Genomic DNA, 22,244 nt, shown 5'->3' on the forward strand with positions numbered 1-22,244 from the left:
CATGTACCTTTCAACTTCATATGAGAAGCGTTTCGATGTTATAGACCTAGATCCTTATGATTGTCCGAATCGCTTTCTGGATGGCGCTATACAATCACTGACGAGTTGGGGTTCATTACTTGTAACTGCGAATGATATGACTGTGCTGGCAGGCAATACGCCTGAAGCCTGCAATGCCAAATATAGTTCTGTGCCTTTGCGTATGAAATGCTGCCATGAGATGGGATTGCGTATACTATTGCATGGCATTGAAACGCACTCTAATCGTTATGGAAAATATATTGAGCCACTTTTGAGCATTTCTGCCAATTTTTATATACTCGTATTTGTGCGTATGCATAGTAGTCAAGCGAAGTGTAAATATAGCATGAGGTTGGTATACAGCATTTTGGCCTTTTACCACAATCCAATTACTTACCATATCTTTATATTATGAATACAGCAAACAATGAATGGTATTTCAATGCACTGGTTGTGATACCTATACGCTACAGCCTATGGGTATTGTAAAAAGCAAGATCTCAGATAAAGGCAATGCGGAAGAAAAATTCGGTATACCAACTGGACCAAATGTTAATACAAATTGTGCGCATTGCGGTGATAAAAATCATGTAAGTTTCAACTATCCCACTTAAGTATTTAAACTCGAATAAATCAAATTTTTTCCTTCTTACTTAATTGGTGCTTAACCGTTTAAACGGTTATGTCCGTTCAAAAAGGCGCGTCAGTCGCTTTTTCAGAGGGTTAACTGGCACCAATTGTTCACACCAAATTGTTTCTTATATTCCCAAATATAGATGGGCGGTCCACTTTGGTCGCATCCCATACATGATCCAACGTTTGTTGAAGAATTGTTACAAATCATAGAAGAAAAACCGCTAAGTGATTTGGAGACAACGTCGTTTAAAAGGTGTGTTATCGGCGGTATGCCTGAACTTGTATTGGGTACATGAGTTTTTATGTAAAAAATATTCATCATATCCAACATCAATACCTCGCATTCAATTGTGGACGCTGTACGCACTACATTGGGTTCACGTAATATGGACAAGCATATTGTTGATTCCAGTGGTAAGGCCACAATTTCAAATGATGGGGCAACCATTAAGAAACTATTGGATAAAATAATAACACAACGTAGCGTGCTCAAGTGGTATAAGCTTATCTGGAAAAGATATTTCGTAACGAAAACCCTGGAAGATTACCGCGCCTTGTCTGCTGTGGTTCAACAAAATATAACTTGGATGTTTGTTGCTCTTTTTCAATTTTCCTGAATACAAATGTCTGGATTGGAAAAATTTCAAGCAAATAAAGCTTGGCGTGCAAAAGTCAAGAAATTACTTGTCATGCAACGGTAAATGCCCATTAAAATTGCATGCTTGTTTATGATGAGCCATTCGAGTGAGCATGGAGATGGATGTTTTAAATACTGTAGAGTAAATTGGCTTACTATATAAGAATTTGAAATTTTTCCAAATCTTTGACTAAAAAGTAGCTACTAGCTTGTAGAACTTTATTACTTTACTTTTAAAAAGATAAATCACTTTAGCATGGTAATATATACCTATTATTAAAAATTAATACAAACAATATCTTCAACATTTTTTTCTCGATTCACGAACACATTTAGAAAGGCTACAACGCCTGCTAAAGAGCCGGTATCTTGCCAACGCATTAGCTTGGATTTAGAGGAGGATCTACAAACTTTGCTAGAAGCACGCGCAGCTCCTCATGTAGCAAATGTGGATCAACACGAAAGTAACGTTGCTGTTAGCGGAAATGCAATGAACAAACTATTTGAAATGAAGGATGAAAATAAATCCAATAATGCAAACACTATAAAGAGGATTCCTTATAATTTTTCAACTAAGGCATCTTGTGACGAAACTATATTCGTATGCCAACAGCAACGTACGTCTGATGAAAGTTTTATGGCTTTGGAAAAAATGTGTGATAAAACAGCATCCGATCCTGACAGCACACTATTTAAGTACATACATAGCGAGAACAAGGATATGGTTAAAGAAGATGCTAAAAAGCGCAGCGCCGATGGAAACTATTTTAAAATCCCTTGTAAACAAGGTAAGTGAATATACAACATATTGAAAGTTGATAAGATTGCGTGGTACAAATTTAATAATATAATCTTAGAACTACAAGAAATAGGTGAAGAAGCACAATCACTGCAACGTCTATTGCATGACTTATGCGTACAGGAGCAGCATCAATTGGATAATGAAACTCCTTTAAAAAGTATTAATGTAACACTACTAGAAGATATAGAAGCGCCATCTAAAATGTGGGACTCCACAATAGTGGGCGATACCACTTTACAAACTTCACCTTTGAAAATGGTGAAACTTCTCAGACCATCTACTATACTAGAGGAAAATTGCGAAGATCAGTCTAATAGTTCTTTGGGTGGTGATGATGCATCATCACACATAAGCTTTCAAAGCGCTCAAAAAGGCAGTGAAACTTCAGCGACAACAAGCTTTTAAAAAAAAAGCTTTAACTACGCTCTAAATCTACGCCGTCATATACGTACTCATACCGGTGGAAAACCATACAAATGCGAATACTGCGAATGCACCTTTGCTGTAAGCGGTCCAGTGCTGTCGCATTTACGTACACATCTGGGTAAAAATATTCATAGATGTGAGTTTTGCCCATCAACTTTTCCTCACTTTACGGAGTTACGTACGCATTTAACTACGCACAAAGACGAAGATCCAGAAACGCGGGAGCGAAATATGACAGCCTTAAAGGAGGAGGAGGCTAAATTAAAGCAAAATTTGGCCACTAAAATTCAGCAGCCGCCAAAACCCAAACGAAAATATACGTGCAATTTCTGCAACAAGGGTAAAGGTTTATAAGACTGTGATTGTAAATGATATTCATTTTACTGATCGTTAATTCACATTTTACAACTTCATCTAAGCTAAAGCGCCATATACGTATGCATACCGGCGAGCGACCATACTCGTGCTCAGAGTGTGGGAAATCATTCTCATTGAAATCGTAAGAATATACAATAGGGTTCAGAGTTTGAACGGCCGGCAGTTAAAAATGGATTTATATTAAAAGTTAATAAAAAAACTTATATCTAAACATATCCGTAAAACGAAAGGCACAAAAACAAAAGCTCAGTAAAAATGGGACAACTAAATGAAACCTTATATCCATATCGCCTGCTGATTGGAATATCACCCGGTTGTTGTTGTAGCAGTTAGGTGGGGCGAAGCACTGCTACAACAATATCACCCGGTCTCGGGTGCCGTTTCGAAAAGCACCTTTCTCAGAAAACATTTGAATAACCCCGTATATTAGAAAAGCCCTATCACAGAATTCGGTTGAAGAATGCCCTAACTCAGATTTGGCTTCAAAAATGACCGATCTGAGCTCAAATACAACACATTTTGACAATAGCTGTAGTGTTTATGAAACAAATTCTAAGATAGGGCGTTCTTCAAACGAATTCTGAGAAAGGAAGTTTTTGGAACGGCAGCCGAGGTTTGGTGATATTCCACTCAGCAGCCGATATGAATATATGGTAAGTCTCATTTTTACCGACCTTTCCTTTCCTTTTTAAAAATGTGCTTAACAAAACTTTTTTCTTTTAATGCACTCTTAAAATGAATCCATAAGCACTGTAACGTTAACAACTTTTTCATACTTTTTTTTTTGATTTGTATTGAGAGTGGCGATTTTAATATTAGAACGGCTAATTTAGACAATTAAAATAACAAAAATTACTACAAAGCCAAATTTTAGTGAGGACCTCTAGTTTACCATAAAAATATTAAAATTAAAAGTCCCCATCTATCCTATTCGAGCCAAAAAAAAATTACTCGAGGTCAAAGGTCATTGCCTTAATAGCACCGCAGAAAAATTCCTCCAATTCTTTTCTCCTAGAGAGAACAATAATTGGGGAATAGGAATTTCGAATCTTCGAAATCAGCTGATTTGCCAATTGAAATTTTGTTTCGCATTTCTATTTTTGTTAACAAATTAAAAGTTTAGTTATTGTTGCGAATTTGTTTAAAATTGAGAAAAAAAATATAAGCAAAGCAACAGGGAGCAACAAACGAATGATGCAACCATCTTTCACACATTGTTATTGTAGCAGTTCTTCGCCCCATCCAATAGGTGCGACAGATCAGAAATTATCATCAATATCCTCTAACGGGAGTCCAAGGAAACTTGCTCTTTCGACAGGGGGGACCATAATGAAAGGGGTGTTAGAGGCGTTGGTTCCACATTACAATTAAAGAGATGGTTGGTGTCATGTGGGGACACATTGCAAGCGGGGCATACATTTTGTATGTCGGGGTTGATTCTGGATAGGTAAGAGTTTAACCTGTTACAGTATCCAGAACGAAGTTGAGCTAGAGTGACTCGCTTTTCTCTGGGGAGTATGCGTTCCTCTTCCGCGAGGTTTGGATACTTTTCTTTGAGTACTGGATTCACCGGGCAATTCCTAGCATAAAGGTCCGACGCTTGTTTATGGAGTTCACCAAGGAACTGCTTGTGTTTTTTCGCTACATACGGCTGGGTTCTCAGGAGCCGTATTTCCTCAAAATGCTTACGGAGATGACTTCTTAAGCCCCTAGGCGGTGCTGGTTCATCAATCAGATGTCTGTTGGGATGCTCAGGTTTCTGGGTATTCGACAGGAACTGTTTGGTCAGCATCTCATTTCTCTCCCTGATAGGGAGTTTTCCCGCCTCATTATGCAGATGGTGTTCTGGGGACATAAGAAGACAGCCCGTGGCAATTCTGAGAGCAGTATTTTGGCAGGCCTGTAGCTTCTTCCAGTGGGTAATTTTTAGGCTTGGCGACCATATGGGTGACGCATAGCACATAATCGGCTGGATAATTGCTTTGTGTGTAGTCATGAGCGTTTCTTTATCCTTTCCCCAGGTACTGCCAGCGAGGGATTTGAGGAGTGTAGGAGGAATGTAGATCCTGATGAAAGTCACACCCAAAATTTTAAGGTGTAAGACAGTCGGTAGGGTAATGTCATATGGTCGACATTTGGCGCGGCCATGTTTTAAATAAGATCACAGATGATTTGGTTGGTTACAATATCAGGTTTCGCGAGGCGACAAAACTGGAGAGATTGGGGAGATAGCTGTTTATTTTATTACAAAGCTCATCGGTGTAGGAAAAAATAGCATAGGTGTAGAAGCAATAGTGACTCCTTCTGGTGGTAAAGGTAGCTATTGATATGTGGAAGTTAAACAGAAATTTGATGAATATGAGTTTTTTTTTAAGTTATTGCAAAAAAGCGTTGAGGATTTTTAATATCTTACGAGGTACCTTCGTACATGTTTCTAAGAATGAAGAATGAGACCTATTCAAACTTCGCTATACTTTAACATACGATACTTTACCCCATTTTAAGACAACTATCATTTATTGATTTTATAAAATTTTATAAAATGTTTCTTCCTCCACAGTTCCATTTCCGTATTGGATGGTAAATATGGCTTTCGCATTTTCTCCATCAATATCTGACAAGGTGGAAAAAATCTATGCGTGTAAATCGCAACATATCTTGGTCGAGCGTTTCTTCAATAGCTCTCTAGTGGTGATGGTGACAGCAGAGAAACCCAACTGTTTACAAATGTTACAATATATCAATTGCGTCTACGGCTCAAATGCCCACAGTATATGAATGAATCGAACGCACCTAATTGTCTGCCTAACGGATAGTATACATATTCATCAAATCGAAAATATTGCATCAAACGAACTGGGTCTGAATACTGAAACAGTACACATATTCAAAATCGATGAGGAGGCTGTGATGATGGTATAGGGTGAGTTGTTGAATAACATACGAAAACCACTTTAACCCATTTATATATTTGCATTACAGCTAAAGCTTTACAAACAGCAAAAATTGTTGGCGCCAAGCAATTGGAAAAGGCAGTGAAGCATTCATCACACTGTACGGATGGTGTAAAGTTAGAAACTGCTGTTGTAACAGCTGCCACCGACACAACGGTCATCTCTACTTCGCCGAGTAACGGCTCGTCCGACTATCGAAGACAGTATAATCATATATTTTGACAACACAGGTTAGCGATGTGCTTGCACAGGAAAAGATTTCAATTGGGAAACAAAAACCAATTAAGAGAGTTTATGTTATTATTAAAGTACTTACTTTTCTTTATATCAATTGTATTAATTTAAGTTGCAATATCACGTACATATATAATAAGGGATGTGATACGATTGCTGTCGGAATTAGATTTGAAACCAATCAATACTCCTGCTATGGGTTGCAGAATTATTGCTTGAATGATTAGATTTAGAACAATAATAAGTCTGACTCAATTACTAGTCGTACATTTTTAAGTTCATCAATTACGACGGCAATCGGATTCCACGACACCTTTGAATATTCTTGATCTGAAAAAAAAGAGTAAATCTAATCTGAATTTCTAATTAGCTTTAAGTTGTAGATTTAAATTGATTCAAATAATTGGAGTTTTTTCTAAAGCTTAAAATTATTTTCTGTTCGCTTGGAAAATATTTCAATTGGAAAACGAAAACCAATTAAGCGAGTTTATTTATTATTAAAATACTTACTTTTCTTTATATGAACTGTATTAATTTAAGTTTAATTAAAGTTTTTTTTTTTTTATTAATTTAAGTTAAAATTTCATGTTCATATATAATAAGGGATGTCGTGATACGATTGCTGTTGGAATTAGATTTGAAACCAATCAATACTTCTGCTAAGGGTTGCAGAATTATTGCTGGAATGATTAGATTTAGAACAATAATAAGTCTGAGTCAATTACTAGTCCTACATTTTTAAATTCATATTTTACTTTACTTTATTACTTTCAAATTCAATTACGACAGCAATCGGATTACACGACACCTTTGAATATTCTTGATCTGAAAAAAAAGAGTAAATCTAATCTGAATTTCTAATTAGCTTTTAGTTGTAGATTTAAATTGATTCAAATTATTGGAGTTTTTTCTAAAGCTTAAAATTATTTTCTGTTCGCTTAGAAAAGATTTCAATTGGAAGACGAAAACCAATCAAGCGAGGTTATTTATTATTAAAATACTTACTTTTCTTTATATGAACTGTATTAATTTAAGTTACAATTTCATGTGCATATATAATAAGGGATGTCGTGATATGATTGCTGTCGGAATTAGATTTGAAACCAATCAATACTCCTGCTAAGGGTTACAAGAATAAGTCTGACTCAATTAATAGTCGTACATTTTTAAGTTCTTCAATTACGACAGCAATGGGATCCACGACACCTTTGAATATTCTTGATCTGAATTTCTACTAAGCTTTAAGTTGTAGATTATTCAAATAATTGGAGTTTTGTCTAAAGCTTAATATTATCTTTTTGCTCGCTTAGAAGAGATTGGAAAACAAAAACCAATTAAGCGAGTTTATTTATTATTAAAGTTCTTCTGTTTTATATGAACTGGATTAATATAAGTTCCAATTTCATGTACATATATAATAATATTGAAAATAATAAATATTAAAAATTCAATTTTTTTGGTTCATATTTTATTCATATGGCTGCTCCAGGTAAAGTAAATCTGCAGGTAAAATTCACGTTATATGGCGGTTATATAAATGGTAAAACCGCAGTAAAATTGATTGTCAAATGGCTCGAAAATGTAGAGTGAAATGGCGGAAAAATGACCGCCATTTGACGAGAATTGTGACGTGTGTGAGCAGCACAGTGCTATGCTCACATCCTATAAGTGGGAGCGGAATACACGATCACATTAATAGGAACGAAACGGAAAATTTGGTCACAAAAGTTAATCACGCCCATGCAAACGTGACTATGAATATAACCGCTGCAGAAAGTCACAATGACCGTAAAATGACTAGGAAAATGACGTGGAGCGTTTTTGCAGGGCCTCATCTACAGTGATGTCAAGCTCATCACTTAAGGGTCCAATACTGACACATATCATAGACTTTACTTGACTTGGCGTAAACTTCGCAACTTAGCCACGATTATACTCTACTTAGCGCGTACAATCTGGCATCATAATCAATAAATGTCAATTTGTATGACAAAATGTCAAAATGAAATGGAAAGAAACAAATGGCATCTCAAAATGTAAACGTCGCTTAGAACTTACATAGAAAATCAAAATTCAACAGACTTCTAAGTCAAGTTAAGTATTGATAAGTTTGGAGTAATCAGTAACATGCAATGTTCATTTAACAGAACTGTAAGTGACAGTTCTCAAGTCAAGTCAAGTCTATGCTAAGTATCAGTAATGGGCCCTTTATGCATGGTTGCATGTTAATGTGTTGCCAGATGTAATGTAAGAGTTGAGTGTATTGGCTGACACTACATGATACTACATTATATCCGGTTAAATTTTTCCATTAGTGTTCTGTAACGGCTGTTTTGCTAGTACGTGAGTTTTTTGCAAACGAAATTTAATTAAATTTTAAATTTTTTGCTCGATTTTTAAAAATTTTGTTAACTCTGATAAAATCTAATTTTTATATTCGTTGTTTTAATCAGTTTTAATTGTTTTCATAATACCATATACTAGTATGAAATTTTCAAAAATAGGGTCTATTTATCGGTTTGCAATTCATTTCGTAAATTAGCTGCTTTGCCAAAGACTAATCCGAATGGTAAAATCTTGTTATCGAATACTGTTTTTGTTGTTGTGTTGTGAAGAAAAGTAAAATATTTCAAGTAAACGTCCCAGTAAGAAAAATTATAGTTTAAATATAATGTTTAAGATCATCATTGAAAATTGGTGGTTTCGCTCAACGGTGTCAAGAGTTTCATGATGGTAAGCTGTGGAAAATTTTTGCTCGATTTTTAAAAATTTTGTTAACTCTGATAAAATCTAATTTTTATATTCGTTGTTTTAATCAGTTTTAATTGTTTTCATAATACCATATACTAGTATGAAATTTTCAAAAAATGCAACTCTTTTCGCACTTTTATCAGAGATCGAAACCATTAATAAATATTTGCGGAGATCGCATATAATGATGACAGCGAACTTGTTACCATTATCGGATTGAGATAGAGGCCGAGTAGTGTCAATAACAACAATTTCGAATGGCTGACAAGGTGTTTCGGTTAGGACCAAATGTTCTTTTGTTTTCGGTTTTACCTTGTTTAAAAGGCATTTTTCGAATTTTTTCACAAATTTCGCTATATCGCGAATATAATATTTAGTTCTTAGGTTTGCATACATTTTTTTGCTACCCAAATGTCCTCCTAAAATTGGGTCGTTATGCTAAATTGGTTTGTTTTTTGCCTTCGTCTGTCACCGTTTCTACGGATTCGGTGAGGATAATTTCTAATTGTTTTAAAATTTCATTCCCAGTGGTTTTCAGATATGGGATAGAAAAATATTTAAAAAAATTATCACATTTTGCCCATTCAATTTTATTAATATTGTGCTTCCCAGCTTCTTTTTCAAGCTTCAAAAGTAACTCATCTAAATGCATTATTTTGTTAGCACAGGCAACATTGATTAACTCGAGTTTATTATGTTTTGAATGCACATTTATCTCAAAATTTGTAATTTTACCACTTTTATTTTTGTTTTTACTCTGGGTATTTTTTTTTAGAATTTATTTGAAAATTTCTCATAAACTTGTAATTCTCTTCTTTTTCTTATTTGTCTATTCGTTTTTGCGTTAAATGGTTTTGTTTTGTATGTGATCTTGTCTGTACCGCTAAAATCGATTTTCTTGAATTTTTAAGTTCTTCTATTGTGATGCGAGAGAGTGCATCTGCGCCTACATTGGATTTTCCTTTTATGTACTCTATAGTGATGTTGTATTCTGATAGTTCAAGCCTTATACGTGAAAGTTTTGAAGATGGGTTTTTCATATTAGACAAATAAACTAATGGACGATGATCGGACTTGACGGTGAAGTGTCTGCCATAAACGTATGGTCTGAATTGTTTAATTGCAAAAAATATAGCCAAAAGTTCTAACTCAATTATTGAGTTCTTTTGTTGTGCATTATTCAATGATTTAGACGCGAAGCAAATTGGTAAATCAATGCCATCCTTAGTTTGGCTCAAAATGGCATCGCAACGAATCCCTTTAGAAGTGTGGGTATTGGAGAATTTGAGGAGAAATTATAGATTTCCGAAGTTGTTAAAATGCTATTTCACACGACTTTGCCACTTAAATTCCACTCTTTTCCTGCTAAGTTTATTTAAAGGTGCTGCTATTGAAGCAAAATTTGGTATAAACTTTCGATAATAATTGGCGAATGCCACGAATCGCCCTATTGCATCTTTATCACAAGTTTTGGGTATTTCTTTATTGCGATTATTTTGGAATCATCGGGAAGTAATCCTTTTGTTAAGCATTTGTCCCCTCGGAAAGTAACTTCCGAACGCATGAATTTGCATTTTGCGGGATTTAGACGCAAATTAAATTTTTTGCATGTTTGAAAGACATGGTCTAAATTTTTAAAATGGTGAACTTCGCTACACCCAATGACCATTAGAACATCGACATATAAAAACGCTTGGTTGGGAGAAATTCCTGAAAAGGCAATCGACATCATTCTTGAGAATGAATTTGAAACTACGTTTGGAATGGTAAAACTTTCCATCGAAAAGCACCCCGAACAGTGCTGAATGAGGTAATGTCTCTAGAATCTTTATTTAAAGGAATTTGGTGAAAACCTGAATACAAATCCAACGTGGAGAAATATTTGGCTCGGCCTAGATTATCCAGAATATCGTCTATTCGTGCCAGCGGGAATTTTTCTGCTATTAATTTTTTGTTTACGGATTGCCCGTATTGCTTTTTTAAATGTATGAAAACATTTATTTGAAGAAATTTTTAATTTTATAATTTATTTAATAATTTGAGAAAAAATCAAACAACGTGACATCAGGACGGACAAGGCGACAGCTGTTTCGATTATACCTTGTAAATCTCTTCAAAGCCTTTTCTCCCGAGAGTGGGAGTCGAACCCGCACTCATACGATAGTTGAAATGGTTACAAACGCATTCAGCTACGTCATGCCTTAGTTGTTGTAAAGTTTTTCCCAATTGCCTTCTTTTGAATATTTTAATCTTTTAAAATTTTTTTTTGTGTTTGTTTTTTGTTTGTTTTTTTACTGTTAGTATTGCGAATCATTTTTTAATTCTGGGCAATATTTAAAAAAAACAATATTTGATAATTCATATTATACATTTAATTTTTTTATATTGAATTTACAACCCAAAAACGGTTAAAATCAAAAATGTAGCTTGTTCGTATTTTTTTTTTTTTGTTGATGATGCTTATTACTCCAACTTATTCGTTAGTAGCAAAAGAGTACTTAAAAGCAAAAATTATTCGATCGGTCAATAGTCCATGAAATCTCAAAATATACATATAGGTATATGACCAAAAAAAAACTAAAAAAAACTATTTTTATTATTTTAAGTTGCTTTTTAAATTTAAGGCTTTTAAACTGTTCAAACTTTTACCATTAACATGTATCAAAATTTTGGATTTAATAAAATTGTATAAAAATATATAGTCTTTAATATTGCCACTTTCTCTCATTTGTTCAAATATTTGTAACTAAATCACAATCCATTTCGAAAACAGCGAGTCGTAGATAGTAAGTTAATAAGGTAGCCTTAAGCTAATGACTAATGATTGATTTGATTCTCTGAATTTGAACAACAATCTATTACTTGATTTGTTAAAATATCGTTTATAGCAAAAAAATATATGGCGCAGGATTAGGATCCTTTATTTCAATTTTAGTTAGTTTGACGCGTACTGCTTAATTTTGCTTCAACTTCCAAAACCTTAATGCCCAAAAACTTCAATAATTTTCTCAACTTTTGTTTCACGGCCTACTGTCAACTCTTTGTAACCTTTTTTATAGCAAGTAAATCTAAGCGTCACTTTGATTTCATGGCCAACTATTAACTCTGTATAACCTCTAAGATTCGTCAAGTTTTCGCGAATTTTGCACACATTTTTAAAATAAAATTGAAAGCTTGTGGGTTAGACCTTGATACAAAATTTTATTGAGAAATAGTAAAAATTATTTTAGTGAAGCCCAAATTGCTGGAAATTGGAAAAAAATACCTAGATGTACACATATGCTCGTTATGGTATGTCGATATGAAACCCGGTTACTAAAAGTGTCATAACTTTTTATACTCAGTTGAGAAGAGCTCACAGAGTATATTAACTTTGATTGGATAACGGTTGGTTGTACAGGTATAAAGGAATCGAGATATATATAGACTTCCATATATCAAAATCATCAGTATCGAAAACAAATTTGATTGAGCCATGTCCGTCCGTCCGTCCGTTAACACGATAACTTGAGTAAATTTTGAGATATCTTGATGAAATTTAGTATGTATGTTCCTGGGCACTCATCTCAGATCCCTATTTAAAATGAACAATATCGGACTATAACCACGCCCACTTTTTCGATACCGAAAATTTCGAAAAACCGAAAAAGTGCGATAATTCATTACCAAAGACGGATAAAGCGATGAAACTTGGTAGGTGAGTTGAACTTATGACGCAGAATAGAAAATTAGTAAAATTTTGTACAATGGGCGTTGCACCGCCCACTTTTAAAAGAAGGTAATTTAAAAGTTTTGCAAGCTGTAATTTGGCAGCCGTTGAAGATATCATGATGAAATTTGGCAGGAACGTTACCCCTATTACTATATGTATGCTTAATAAAAATTAGCAAAATAGGAGAAAGACCACGCCCACTTTTAAAAAAAATTTTTTTTTAAGTCAAATTTAAAAAAAAAATTAATATCTTTACAGTATATAAGTAAATTATGTCAACATTCAACTCCATGATATGGAACAACAAAATACAAAAATAGAAGAAAATTTCAAAATGGCCGTGGCTCCGCCCTTTTTCATTTCATTTGTCTAGGATATTTTTAATGCCATAAGTCTCACAAAAATTTACCAATCCTTGTGAAATTTGGTAGGGGCTTGGAATCTAGGACGATAAATGTTTCCTGTGAAAAAGGGCGAAATCGGTTGAAGCAACGCCCAGTTTTTATACACAGTCGCCCGTCTGTCCTTCCGATCGGCCGTTAACACGATAACTTCAGCGAAAATCGATATATCTTTACTAAACTCAGTTTACGTACTTATATGAACTCACCTTGTATTGGTATAAAAAATGGCGGAAATCCGATTTTGATCCACTTTTTCGATATCGAAAATTACGAAAAATGAAAAAAAAAAATGCCATAATTCTATACCAAATACGAAAAAAGGGATAAAACATGGTAATTGGATTGGTTTATTGACGTAAAATATAACTTTAGAAAAAAACTTTGTAAAATGGGTGTAAAACCTACCATATTAAGTAGAAGAAAATGAAAAATTTCAGCAGGGCGAAATCAAAAGCCCTCGGAATCTTGGCAGGAATACTATTCGTGGTATTACATATATAAATAAATTAGCGGTACCCGACAAATTATGTTCTGGGTCATCCTGGTCCACATATTTGTCGATATCTCGAAAACGCCTTCACATATTCAACTACAACCACTCCCTTTTAAAACCCTTTATTCCTTTAATTTGATACCCATATCGTACAAACACATTTTAGAGTCACCCCTAGTCCACTTATAGAACTAAGGCTCACTCCCTTTAAAAATACTCATTATCACCTTTCTTTTCATACCCATATTGTACAAACGCATTCCAGAGTCAACCCTGGTCAACCTTTATAACGATATCTTGAAAAGGCGTCCACCTATAGAACTAAGGGCCACTCCCTTTTAAAATACTTATTAACACTTTCATTTGATACCCATATGGTACAAACAAATTCTAGAGTCAACGCTTGTCCACTTTTATATGGCGATATCTCGAAAAGGCGTCCACCCATAGAACTAAGGCCCACTCCCTTTTAAAATACTCATTAACGCCTTTCGTTTGATACCCATATTGTACAAACGCATTCTAGGGTCACCCCTGGTCCACCTTTACCGCGATATCTCGAAAAGGCGTCCACCTATAGAACTAAGGCCCACCCCTTTCTAAAATACTCATTAACACCTTTCATTTGATACCCATATCGTATAAAAAAATTCTACAGTCAGCCCTGGTCCACCTTTTGGCGATATCCCTAAATGGCGTCCACCTATAGAACTATGGCCCACTCCCTCTTTAAATACTCTTTAATACCTTCCATTTGATGCACATGTCATACAAACACATTCATTAGGTTCATTTTCCTAAATGGTGATTTTCCCTTATTTTGTCTCCATAGCTCTCAACTGAGTATGTAATGTTCGGTTACACCCGAACTTAGCCTTTCTTACTTGTTTAAATTAGGTTTTACGAAAAAATGTTATATAACAATAAATTATGGAAAAGATCACAGAATACGAAAATGTACATTTAAAGTCCTAAATCCCAACTTTTCAACTTCGGTCCACTGTGCGGTGTCCAGCCCGACATTGCTTTCGTCCGTTTGTAAGGTGAAGGTCTTGGTGAAGTCCGGACAGGCAAGTATCGGTGCTTCCGTGAGTTTTTGCTTTAAGACCTCATATGATTCCTGTTGTTCGGCCCCCACTCCCAGTGTTTGCCCTTTTTCGGCAGGGTTGTGAGTGGCTAGCTGAACGTGGCGAAGTCGGGCACGAACCGTCGGTACCAAGATGCTACAACAAGATATTGATGCACCTCTTCCGTTCGCGGGTGGTTTCAGGTCTGTGGTGGCTGCAACTTTCTTGGGGTCGGTGTGAATTCCCCTGTCGCTTATTACGTGTCCTAGGTATCGGATTTCCTTCTTGAAGAATTCGCATTTCTCCGGGTTTATTCTGAGGTTGGCGCGCTGCAGTCGTAGCATTGCTTCTTTCAAGTTGCGAATTTGCTCCTCCACGGTGGATCCTCTGATGATTATGTCACCGAGGTATGCAAAAGCGTAGGGTTCCATCCCCGGTCCAATAACCTAAACTAGCGCTCTTTGAAACGTTGCAGGTGCGGAGTGTAGGCCGAACGGCATAATGCGCCACTGGAAAAACCCGCGTTCCGGTACCATGAAAGCTGTGTAGGGACGGCTCTGGGGCTCCAGTGGTATTTTCCGGTAGCCATTTTTCAAATCCAAGCTGATGATGTACATCGCTCGTCGTAGCTAGTCCAATATATGTTGTATTCGGGCGTTGAGCTGCCGATAATCCGCGCAAAATCTCAACTTCCCGTTTTTCTTCTTGGCTAGTACGATTGGTGCACTATGTGGGCTACAGGATGGCTCGATGCATCCTTTCTGAAGTAATGCGTTAATTTCGTTGTTGATGTTGGTCTGCATAGCTGGGTTGCATGGGGAGTAACGTTGCTTGATGGGGCGGTCGTCCGTCAGGATGATATTGTGCTCGGCTATTGTCGTCACCCCACTCATGCTCTCGACTTTTCGGAGTTCTTTTGCTGGAAAACCGCGCATTCGTTCCGCTTCGTCCTCATCGTAGGCACCGTTGATCCTGTTGATCCTATCATCTATGTGATTGTTTTCCTCGCCTGGTGGCGTTACCTCCTCCGTGATCTCTGTCGGCTCGGCTGGTGGCAATGTATGCTGTGTGACTAGCCTGGATAGCACGAGGTGACCTCCTCCGCAGGATTTGGTGACTCCCATGCTTCTTAGCGTATCTAGGCCTAGTATGCTGTCGTCGATTGCTCCGGGCATCACATGTATAACTGTGTGGTGTGACGCTTCTCCAATGGCGTCGAAGATTTTGGTGCTAGTCCCTTTTGCCTTCGTTATTTTGATGGCCACTCTCACCATTTCTCCGCTGCCAGAGTTTACCACACGTTCTGCAAGGCTACTCAAAACAAAACTTCTCAATGCTTCTGTATCGATGACCGTCTCGGCTGCTTCCGCGCCGAGCCTGGATACGGCGTAAAGGCAGCCATACTCTTGGTACATTGCTACTGCCGATTCGGCGCTGGGTTCCTTGGGCTCATCGCGCCTTGTTTTTCGTGAAGCCCTCTGGCGTTTCCCTGACGTCGACGGCAGCATTCGATTGTGAGTATCTCACTGCGACCACACTCCCAGCAAAAAATGTTTCGTGGGTTTCGGCATCTATTGGCGTAATGTCCTTGTTCACCGCACCTCCTGCATACGTTGTTGGGGTCGAATCTCTGATTGCCCGGAGGCGAGTGGTGCGGTATTTTCGGTGGTTGTGGCGGAGGTGGGGGTACAGGTTGAGGTGGTGGAACCAAAGCCGTGTCACCTACGACGTGTCGCGTAACTTCGCGGCGATGTCCGTCTGATGGTCTTCGATAGCCCTCGTGTATGCTCCCGTATTCCTCGGCAAAGGTTTAAAAGTTCTGCGAGGTTGGTGAAATCCCTCCGACGGATATACAGTAGGTAATCGGGGTGACTTTTACGGAAGATTCGTTCCTGCCGCTGTTCGCTGGTGTACCCTGTGTGTCTCATCAAGCTCTGTATCGCTAGCACGTAATCCTTGTACTTCTCCCTGTTGTGCTGCCTCCGTTGGCGTATGTCGTCCTCGAGAAGATCGAAATACCTGACTGGTAGGAAGAAGCAAAAAAAATTCTGTTTGAAGCTTGTCCACCTTCCCCAGTGCGCATTATTATTGCGATACCATTGTAGCGCGGTGGCCCCTAGTAGCTCGTGCACGGTTTTTGGTAGGAGATCCACGTTTATCGCGTACACTTCGGCTAACTCCTCTAGCCGTTCGATGAACGCTAACGGGTTCCGTCCATCGTCGTACTTTACTGACCACTTCCGCACTTGGTCGATGATGGGTGCGAATACAACGGTCGGTGCTTGAGTTACCTGAGATGTATAATTGATGGCTGGTGATGTTATTCCCTATGGTAAGTACGGTTGCGCGGGTTGCGTATTCCGTGGAGGAAATTCCAGTGGGTTCTGCTGTGGTTGACCCCAGGTCGTGGTTCCATCTGCGGCCGGAGGGATTGGTGTCTTCGGCTCACCTCCTCCCTCATCTGCTTTTTCGGTATCCTTGTATCTTGCCTCCACTGATAGTAATTTATTATATATCTCTAAGTCATTTGGTGCCTTAGCAGCCAATGCCCCGATGAGTTTGTAGATCTCCCGCGTTTTGCCTGTGTGCTCGATACCCAGTTCCTGTGCGATGGACCCCAGCTGTTCCTTCGCGATGTTGTCCAACCACGTGGTGTCGCCTGGTCGGCCATCTTGTGGCTATATCTTTAGTCAGGAATGTTCCGTCTGACTTTATGCGATTTGCAATGTCCCTGCTCGGGCGCCGATTGTAACGAAGCTTTTCCGTAGCCCCGTTGCTTCTTTAATAATTACTGGCATATAATCGCCGTGTCCGGGGTTCGTTTACATTAAATTTGTATTTAGGGGCACCTTGAAAACCGTTTTAATGTAATACTTCACTTTATTGATTGGTTGCTTAAATACTACAATATAAAAGAAACTTGTTTGTATTATTCAGTTGCAAATTCACTTAGACTATCTTGCGGTATCCTCGACTGTGGTGGCGGGCCTTAACGGTCCGGCCGTATTCCGTTAGACGGACCCCATTAATATGTGGCTTCTGTGCTCTGTGGCTCTCTCTTCTGCGGTGCTCTGTCGCGCCTTACGTCGGCATCTGCTTGTATTTCGGGGCGATGCTCTGCCACGCCTTATGCCGGCGTCTACATGTGTCGCTGAGGCGATGCTCGGTCGCACCTTCCGTCGGCGCCTTGCTCTACTGCGTGCTCTATCGCGCCTTGCGTCGGCGTTTTTTTCTGCTGCGGTTTTCCGTCGCGCCTTGCGTCGGCGTCTTGCTGGCATCTCGGTGGCGTTAGGGCGGTCGCGTCGCTGCGGTGCGGTTAATTACTGTCGCGGCGCGGTCCACGTCGGCGCAGGCGAGCGGACGTCACCTGTTTGCGGATGCGCGTTGCTGTGGCAGGGCCTTTTCCTTCGCGGGTGTGAACCAAGTCTCAAGCGGTGTTTGGTGGTATAGCCGACACATTCACAACTTGAAGACACGACTCACTCCTATGAAACGATCTCTCTTGGTGGTAGAACCGACACATTCTAGGTGCGCTTCACTGGTAGCTTCGATCACGACCACAGCTCCGCGCTGACTGTCTGCTGTGCTGCTGTGTCGCTCCTTTTATGGCTTGTGTGTTTGGTGTTGCTAGCTCAGATGGTTGCGTTGCCATAGTCACCATGTTGCTGTAAAATGTTGTGACTGCTCGTTGTGTTGCTGAGGCTTGTTGGTTGGGCGTATTGCTGTTAAATGTTGCGACTGCTCGTTGTGTTGCTGAGGCTTGTTGGTTGGCCATGTTGCTGTTGAATGTTGCAACAGCTCGTTGTGTTGCTGAGACTTCTTAGTTGGCCCTGTTGCTAGGGCCTTTTGTGACCGCCTGTTGCGTTAGTGTTGTGTTAATGGTTGTGATCCATATGGTGTGGGGTCGTTTTTTGTGGGCCAAATTAATGAGGTTTTATTTGGTCCTCACAACCTATGCATTATATCTTAAATTTTCTCTAACTTTTCGTTTTGGTGCTGGCTAATTTTTGCTTTCCAAAATCCATTGCAAAAAAGTCAAAAATAGATGTATATTTTTCAATGTAAGTTTTCACATTTATTTCAAATCAAACTTAAACAAAGTTATAAAAAAGGTACAGTAAAATAAAAAAAAAAAATAATGTACAAGAGAGGTACATAAATAATATTGTTTTTATAGTTCATTTTATATTTTTTAATAAAAAAAATTCGTTTTTTTTAACTTTTGTTTTGCCATTTGGCGGTAAGGTATCGTTAAAAAGTAAGAAGTATTGTTCACACTACTACAATGAAGGCAAAAATACGACTTGCCAAAATGTTCGCCGATGAAAGTTTAATTAAATTGTTTCCAATTTTTTATTAAATTTTTAACGTGCTATGGGTGTACGAATCACCATTAAAATACACGTGTGCGATATTTAAATTTATGTTGGGACGATATATGTTTGAAGGGCGTTAGACTTCAAAATCTATGATTTCGTCCTCAGAAGATGAATTATTATTTTTGCTACACTCATATTTTTTGTTCATTAATTTGTCGTTGTTTATTTCAAAGCCATGACAGGTTTTATTCAGCCGATTGAGACCAATTGTTATTGTCGAAAGCGAATTCAACATAACTAAACTAATTTTGTAATTGATATTAGAGAAAAATTGTAAGTTTACAAACGGCGATGGTTACTAGGACATGTTTCTGAATTTCACTTCTTCATCAGCTAGCTTTTCGGGAGCTGAGCGTTGAACTCGAATCTCCAACATTCATATCAGTGCAAGCCTTTAGCTGCTACGCCATATGAATGTTCCGTTGTTCGCTGTACAATTGGTCTCTAAGAGTAGCCTTTTTGTTTATATTCCTTTTGATCACCATGTAGGCACATACACTCTGTATGTAGTTTATTCCTAATGGTGTGGATATGATTTTTAGGCGCGCTTTTGAAAGCTTAGTAACATTTGTTCGGATTTTTACAAAATTTGTTTTTAATACTTCCACTGTTACTATTATATCAATATGATCATATGTATTTAATTAGCGAGCTTTGCTCATATTGCTTTATACAATGGTTTTTGTAATTGATATTAGAGAAAAATTGTAAGTTTACAAACGGCGATGGTTACTAGGACATGTTTCTGAATTTCACTTCTTCATCAGCTAGCTTTTCGGGAGCTGAGCGTTGAACTCGAATCTCCAACATTCATATCAGTGCAAGCCTTTAGCTGCTGCGCCATATGAATGTTCCGTTGTTCGCTGTACAATTGGTCTCTAAGAGTTGCCTTTTTGTTTATATTCATTTTGATCACCATGTAGGCACAACCACTCTGTATGTAGTTTATTCCTAATGGTGTGGATATGATTTTTAGGCGCGCTTTTGAAAGCTTAGTAACATTTGTTCGGATTTTTACAGTATTTGTTTTTAATACTTCCACTGTTACTATTATATCAACATGATCATATGTATTTAATTAGCGAGCTTTGCTCATATTGCTTTATACAATGGTTTTTGTAATTACAAACCATTGTATAAAGCAATATGAGCAAAGCTCGCTAATTAAATACATAAACTCATTTTGTTTCTGTGTTTGCTTTAATCAAACTCATGTTTGAAAACGTTCTCGCAAATTCAGCATTAGTTCGTGGCAGCACAAAATCGATAAGCTTTTGAAATTATACTGTTTAACATCAAACGAAAAACTTAATGTTGAAGTCACATTTTTCCAATTTTGGAGACAGTTATTCTTCCACTGCACTTGTAATCTCGTTATTTTATCAGTGCTATACTTGTTTTTTTCATTTGTGAGATATGGCAACCTTTGAGATTTTACTATTCTCAATGTGTTTTCAACCGAAACGAAATCTATTTTGATAAGCGTTTCTATACTGTGCGACAAGCGTTGCCTTAATTGCTCTATTAATTTAATTATGGAGTCGCGACATATATTACGTATCTTTCTTTCAATAAATTCGTCTAGATATAAATTTAATTTATTTTTTAATTCATATATATTCTTCAAAGGTATAATGAAAATAAAGTACGGGAGAAAAAATTTATTATAATCTGAAATATAAGAGTGGAAGCTCTTAGAAGGTGACACTATGCTGTTGCACAAGCTGGAAGGCAAATATTCAATCTCATGATACAGTTCATCGACTAAAGTTTTTGCTATCAGAGCTAAATTGCTAAAAGGGCGAAATCTGGCTCCAAAAGCACCAAAATGGCAACACTGCATTAGATTGCGTCGCGTTCCAGGAGGAAATGTTCCGCTGATCGATCACGAAATCGACATGAACACGAAATTATTGTATTTTTAGAAAATGCACGAATAACGTAAGTTTTTAATTATTTTTGTGTTGCTTGGACATTGGCGTTGTATTGCTAATGGATTGAGGCAATTAAAGCGCGTGTGTTCAAAGTCAGATGTACACGCAACGCAAGTGCCAAAACTACGCAAAAGTAGCCTTAAGTGTAATTGCTTCACGTGTTATTTATCATCATTAATTAAAAAAGTTTAACTTAGACAAGATACACACTTGGCGTAGTTTCGTACACGCGTACAAAATATGGCATGCAGCTACGATCTCTCTACTCCTCAAGGTTTCTTATGCTGTGCTTAATACGCGTCTATGAACATACGCCTCGTGTGCATCTTCCCTTAGATTATATTTCAAAGAAATATTTTTTAGTTTTAAACTTTGTTCATAATATCCATGTACATGTCTATGGCATGTCGCTTGCATACTACTATTTCATTATTTAAAAAAAAAAAATTCTGAAAAATGCAACCATGTCACATGCATTTTCAGACACGGTTACCATACCATGTCTTCATTTAGGACCAAATTTATTTTAACTTTGTGAACCTAGCTTTGCTTGATGGCAATGAAATAAAATATATAGCGCAGTTAAGTTTTAGTAAGGACGGTTAAAAAATTTGCGTTGTGGCAAACTCAGTAAATCGTAAATGAAACTAAGCAATTGTGTTAATGCTATTTTTGTAGATGCTTACTTTTTCCCTAACAGTTTAAACTTCATACCAAATCCTAGATTCAGTAACTGTGAGTTTTGAACTCAGACTAAAAATCAAGCGTCTTAAAAGTTTCAACTGTGTAATAACTGAACCGAATTACATGTAATTAGGTATGAGAAACTAGTTAACAGTTTTGTGATTGAAGCTTATGGAGTTTTGCAAGCACCTAATATCATGTTTCCACCAAATGCAAACCCCGTGTTTGCCTTCGAAGGGCATGTTTAAGGGCAAATACAAGTCGAAACACTTGTCAAATTCCATACAAAAATCGAAACCCAAACTCATTCCAAACCCATCTTTGAAAGAGTGTTTGTGTTGGGTTTGCATACTTTTAATTATTAACTGATGGCAATAATGTTCATTTATGTCAATTATTTCTCTTTTATTTTCACATTCTTCTCGAAGCCATGGCAACATTGTTTGCGATTGTCAATGACAATGTCAAAAATGTTAAAAAAGTTAAAAAGCGGTAAAACCGCAAATATGGCGCAAATAATGAATAAAAAAACTAAAATACTATGGACACCTGCAGCAGACGAGGCATTTATAGACCTGTGGGAGGAAAAGGCCAGCGACTTGCGTGGGCCACGCAAAAACTCTCACATATATGGAGAAATGGCCCAGTCATTGGCAGGATTGGTTGGCGACATTCGTTCCATCGATATTGTTATGTGCTGGCCTATGCAATCGCACCCTTATGTTTATCTAT

General features: G+C 37.4%; 1 protein-coding gene and 1 long non-coding RNA gene across 2 annotated transcripts; both read left to right on the forward strand.

The window, feature by feature from the left end:
- LOC137241556 (uncharacterized) lies at window positions 1-2,501 on the forward strand. Its single transcript, XM_067769137.1, has 5 exons — window positions 1-372; window positions 443-611; window positions 798-1,354; window positions 1,631-2,082; window positions 2,152-2,501. The coding sequence occupies exons 3-5, from the start codon at window positions 1,281-1,283 to the stop codon at window positions 2,499-2,501; spliced, it is 876 nt and encodes a 291-aa protein (XP_067625238.1). The 5' UTR covers window positions 1-372; window positions 443-611; window positions 798-1,280.
- Window positions 2,502-2,921: 420 nt separating this feature from the next.
- LOC137242263 (uncharacterized) lies at window positions 2,922-6,621 on the forward strand. The gene is made up of 3 exons (XR_010950158.1): window positions 2,922-3,021; window positions 5,461-5,823; window positions 5,883-6,621. It is a non-coding gene; the product is annotated as an uncharacterized lncRNA (long non-coding RNA).
- The last annotated feature ends 15,623 nt before the right edge of the window (window positions 6,622-22,244 follow it).

This window comes from Eurosta solidaginis, chromosome 2, assembly GCF_040869045.1.
Source record: "Eurosta solidaginis isolate ZX-2024a chromosome 2, ASM4086904v1, whole genome shotgun sequence".
NCBI lineage: Eukaryota > Metazoa > Arthropoda > Insecta > Diptera > Tephritidae > Eurosta > Eurosta solidaginis.

Excerpts from the sequence above, each read along its gene's own strand:
- LOC137241556 (XM_067769137.1), top strand. The coding sequence starts at position 1,281 with ATGTCTGGATTGGAAAAATTTCAAGCAAATAAAGCTTGGCGTGCAAAA. Across the intron at positions 1,355-1,630 it reads AAATTACTTGTCATGCAACG|AAAGGCTACAACGCCTGCTA; the intron begins GTAAATGCCCAT and ends GAACACATTTAG. Across the intron at positions 2,083-2,151 it reads TAAAATCCCTTGTAAACAAG|AACTACAAGAAATAGGTGAA; the intron begins GTAAGTGAATAT and ends ATATAATCTTAG.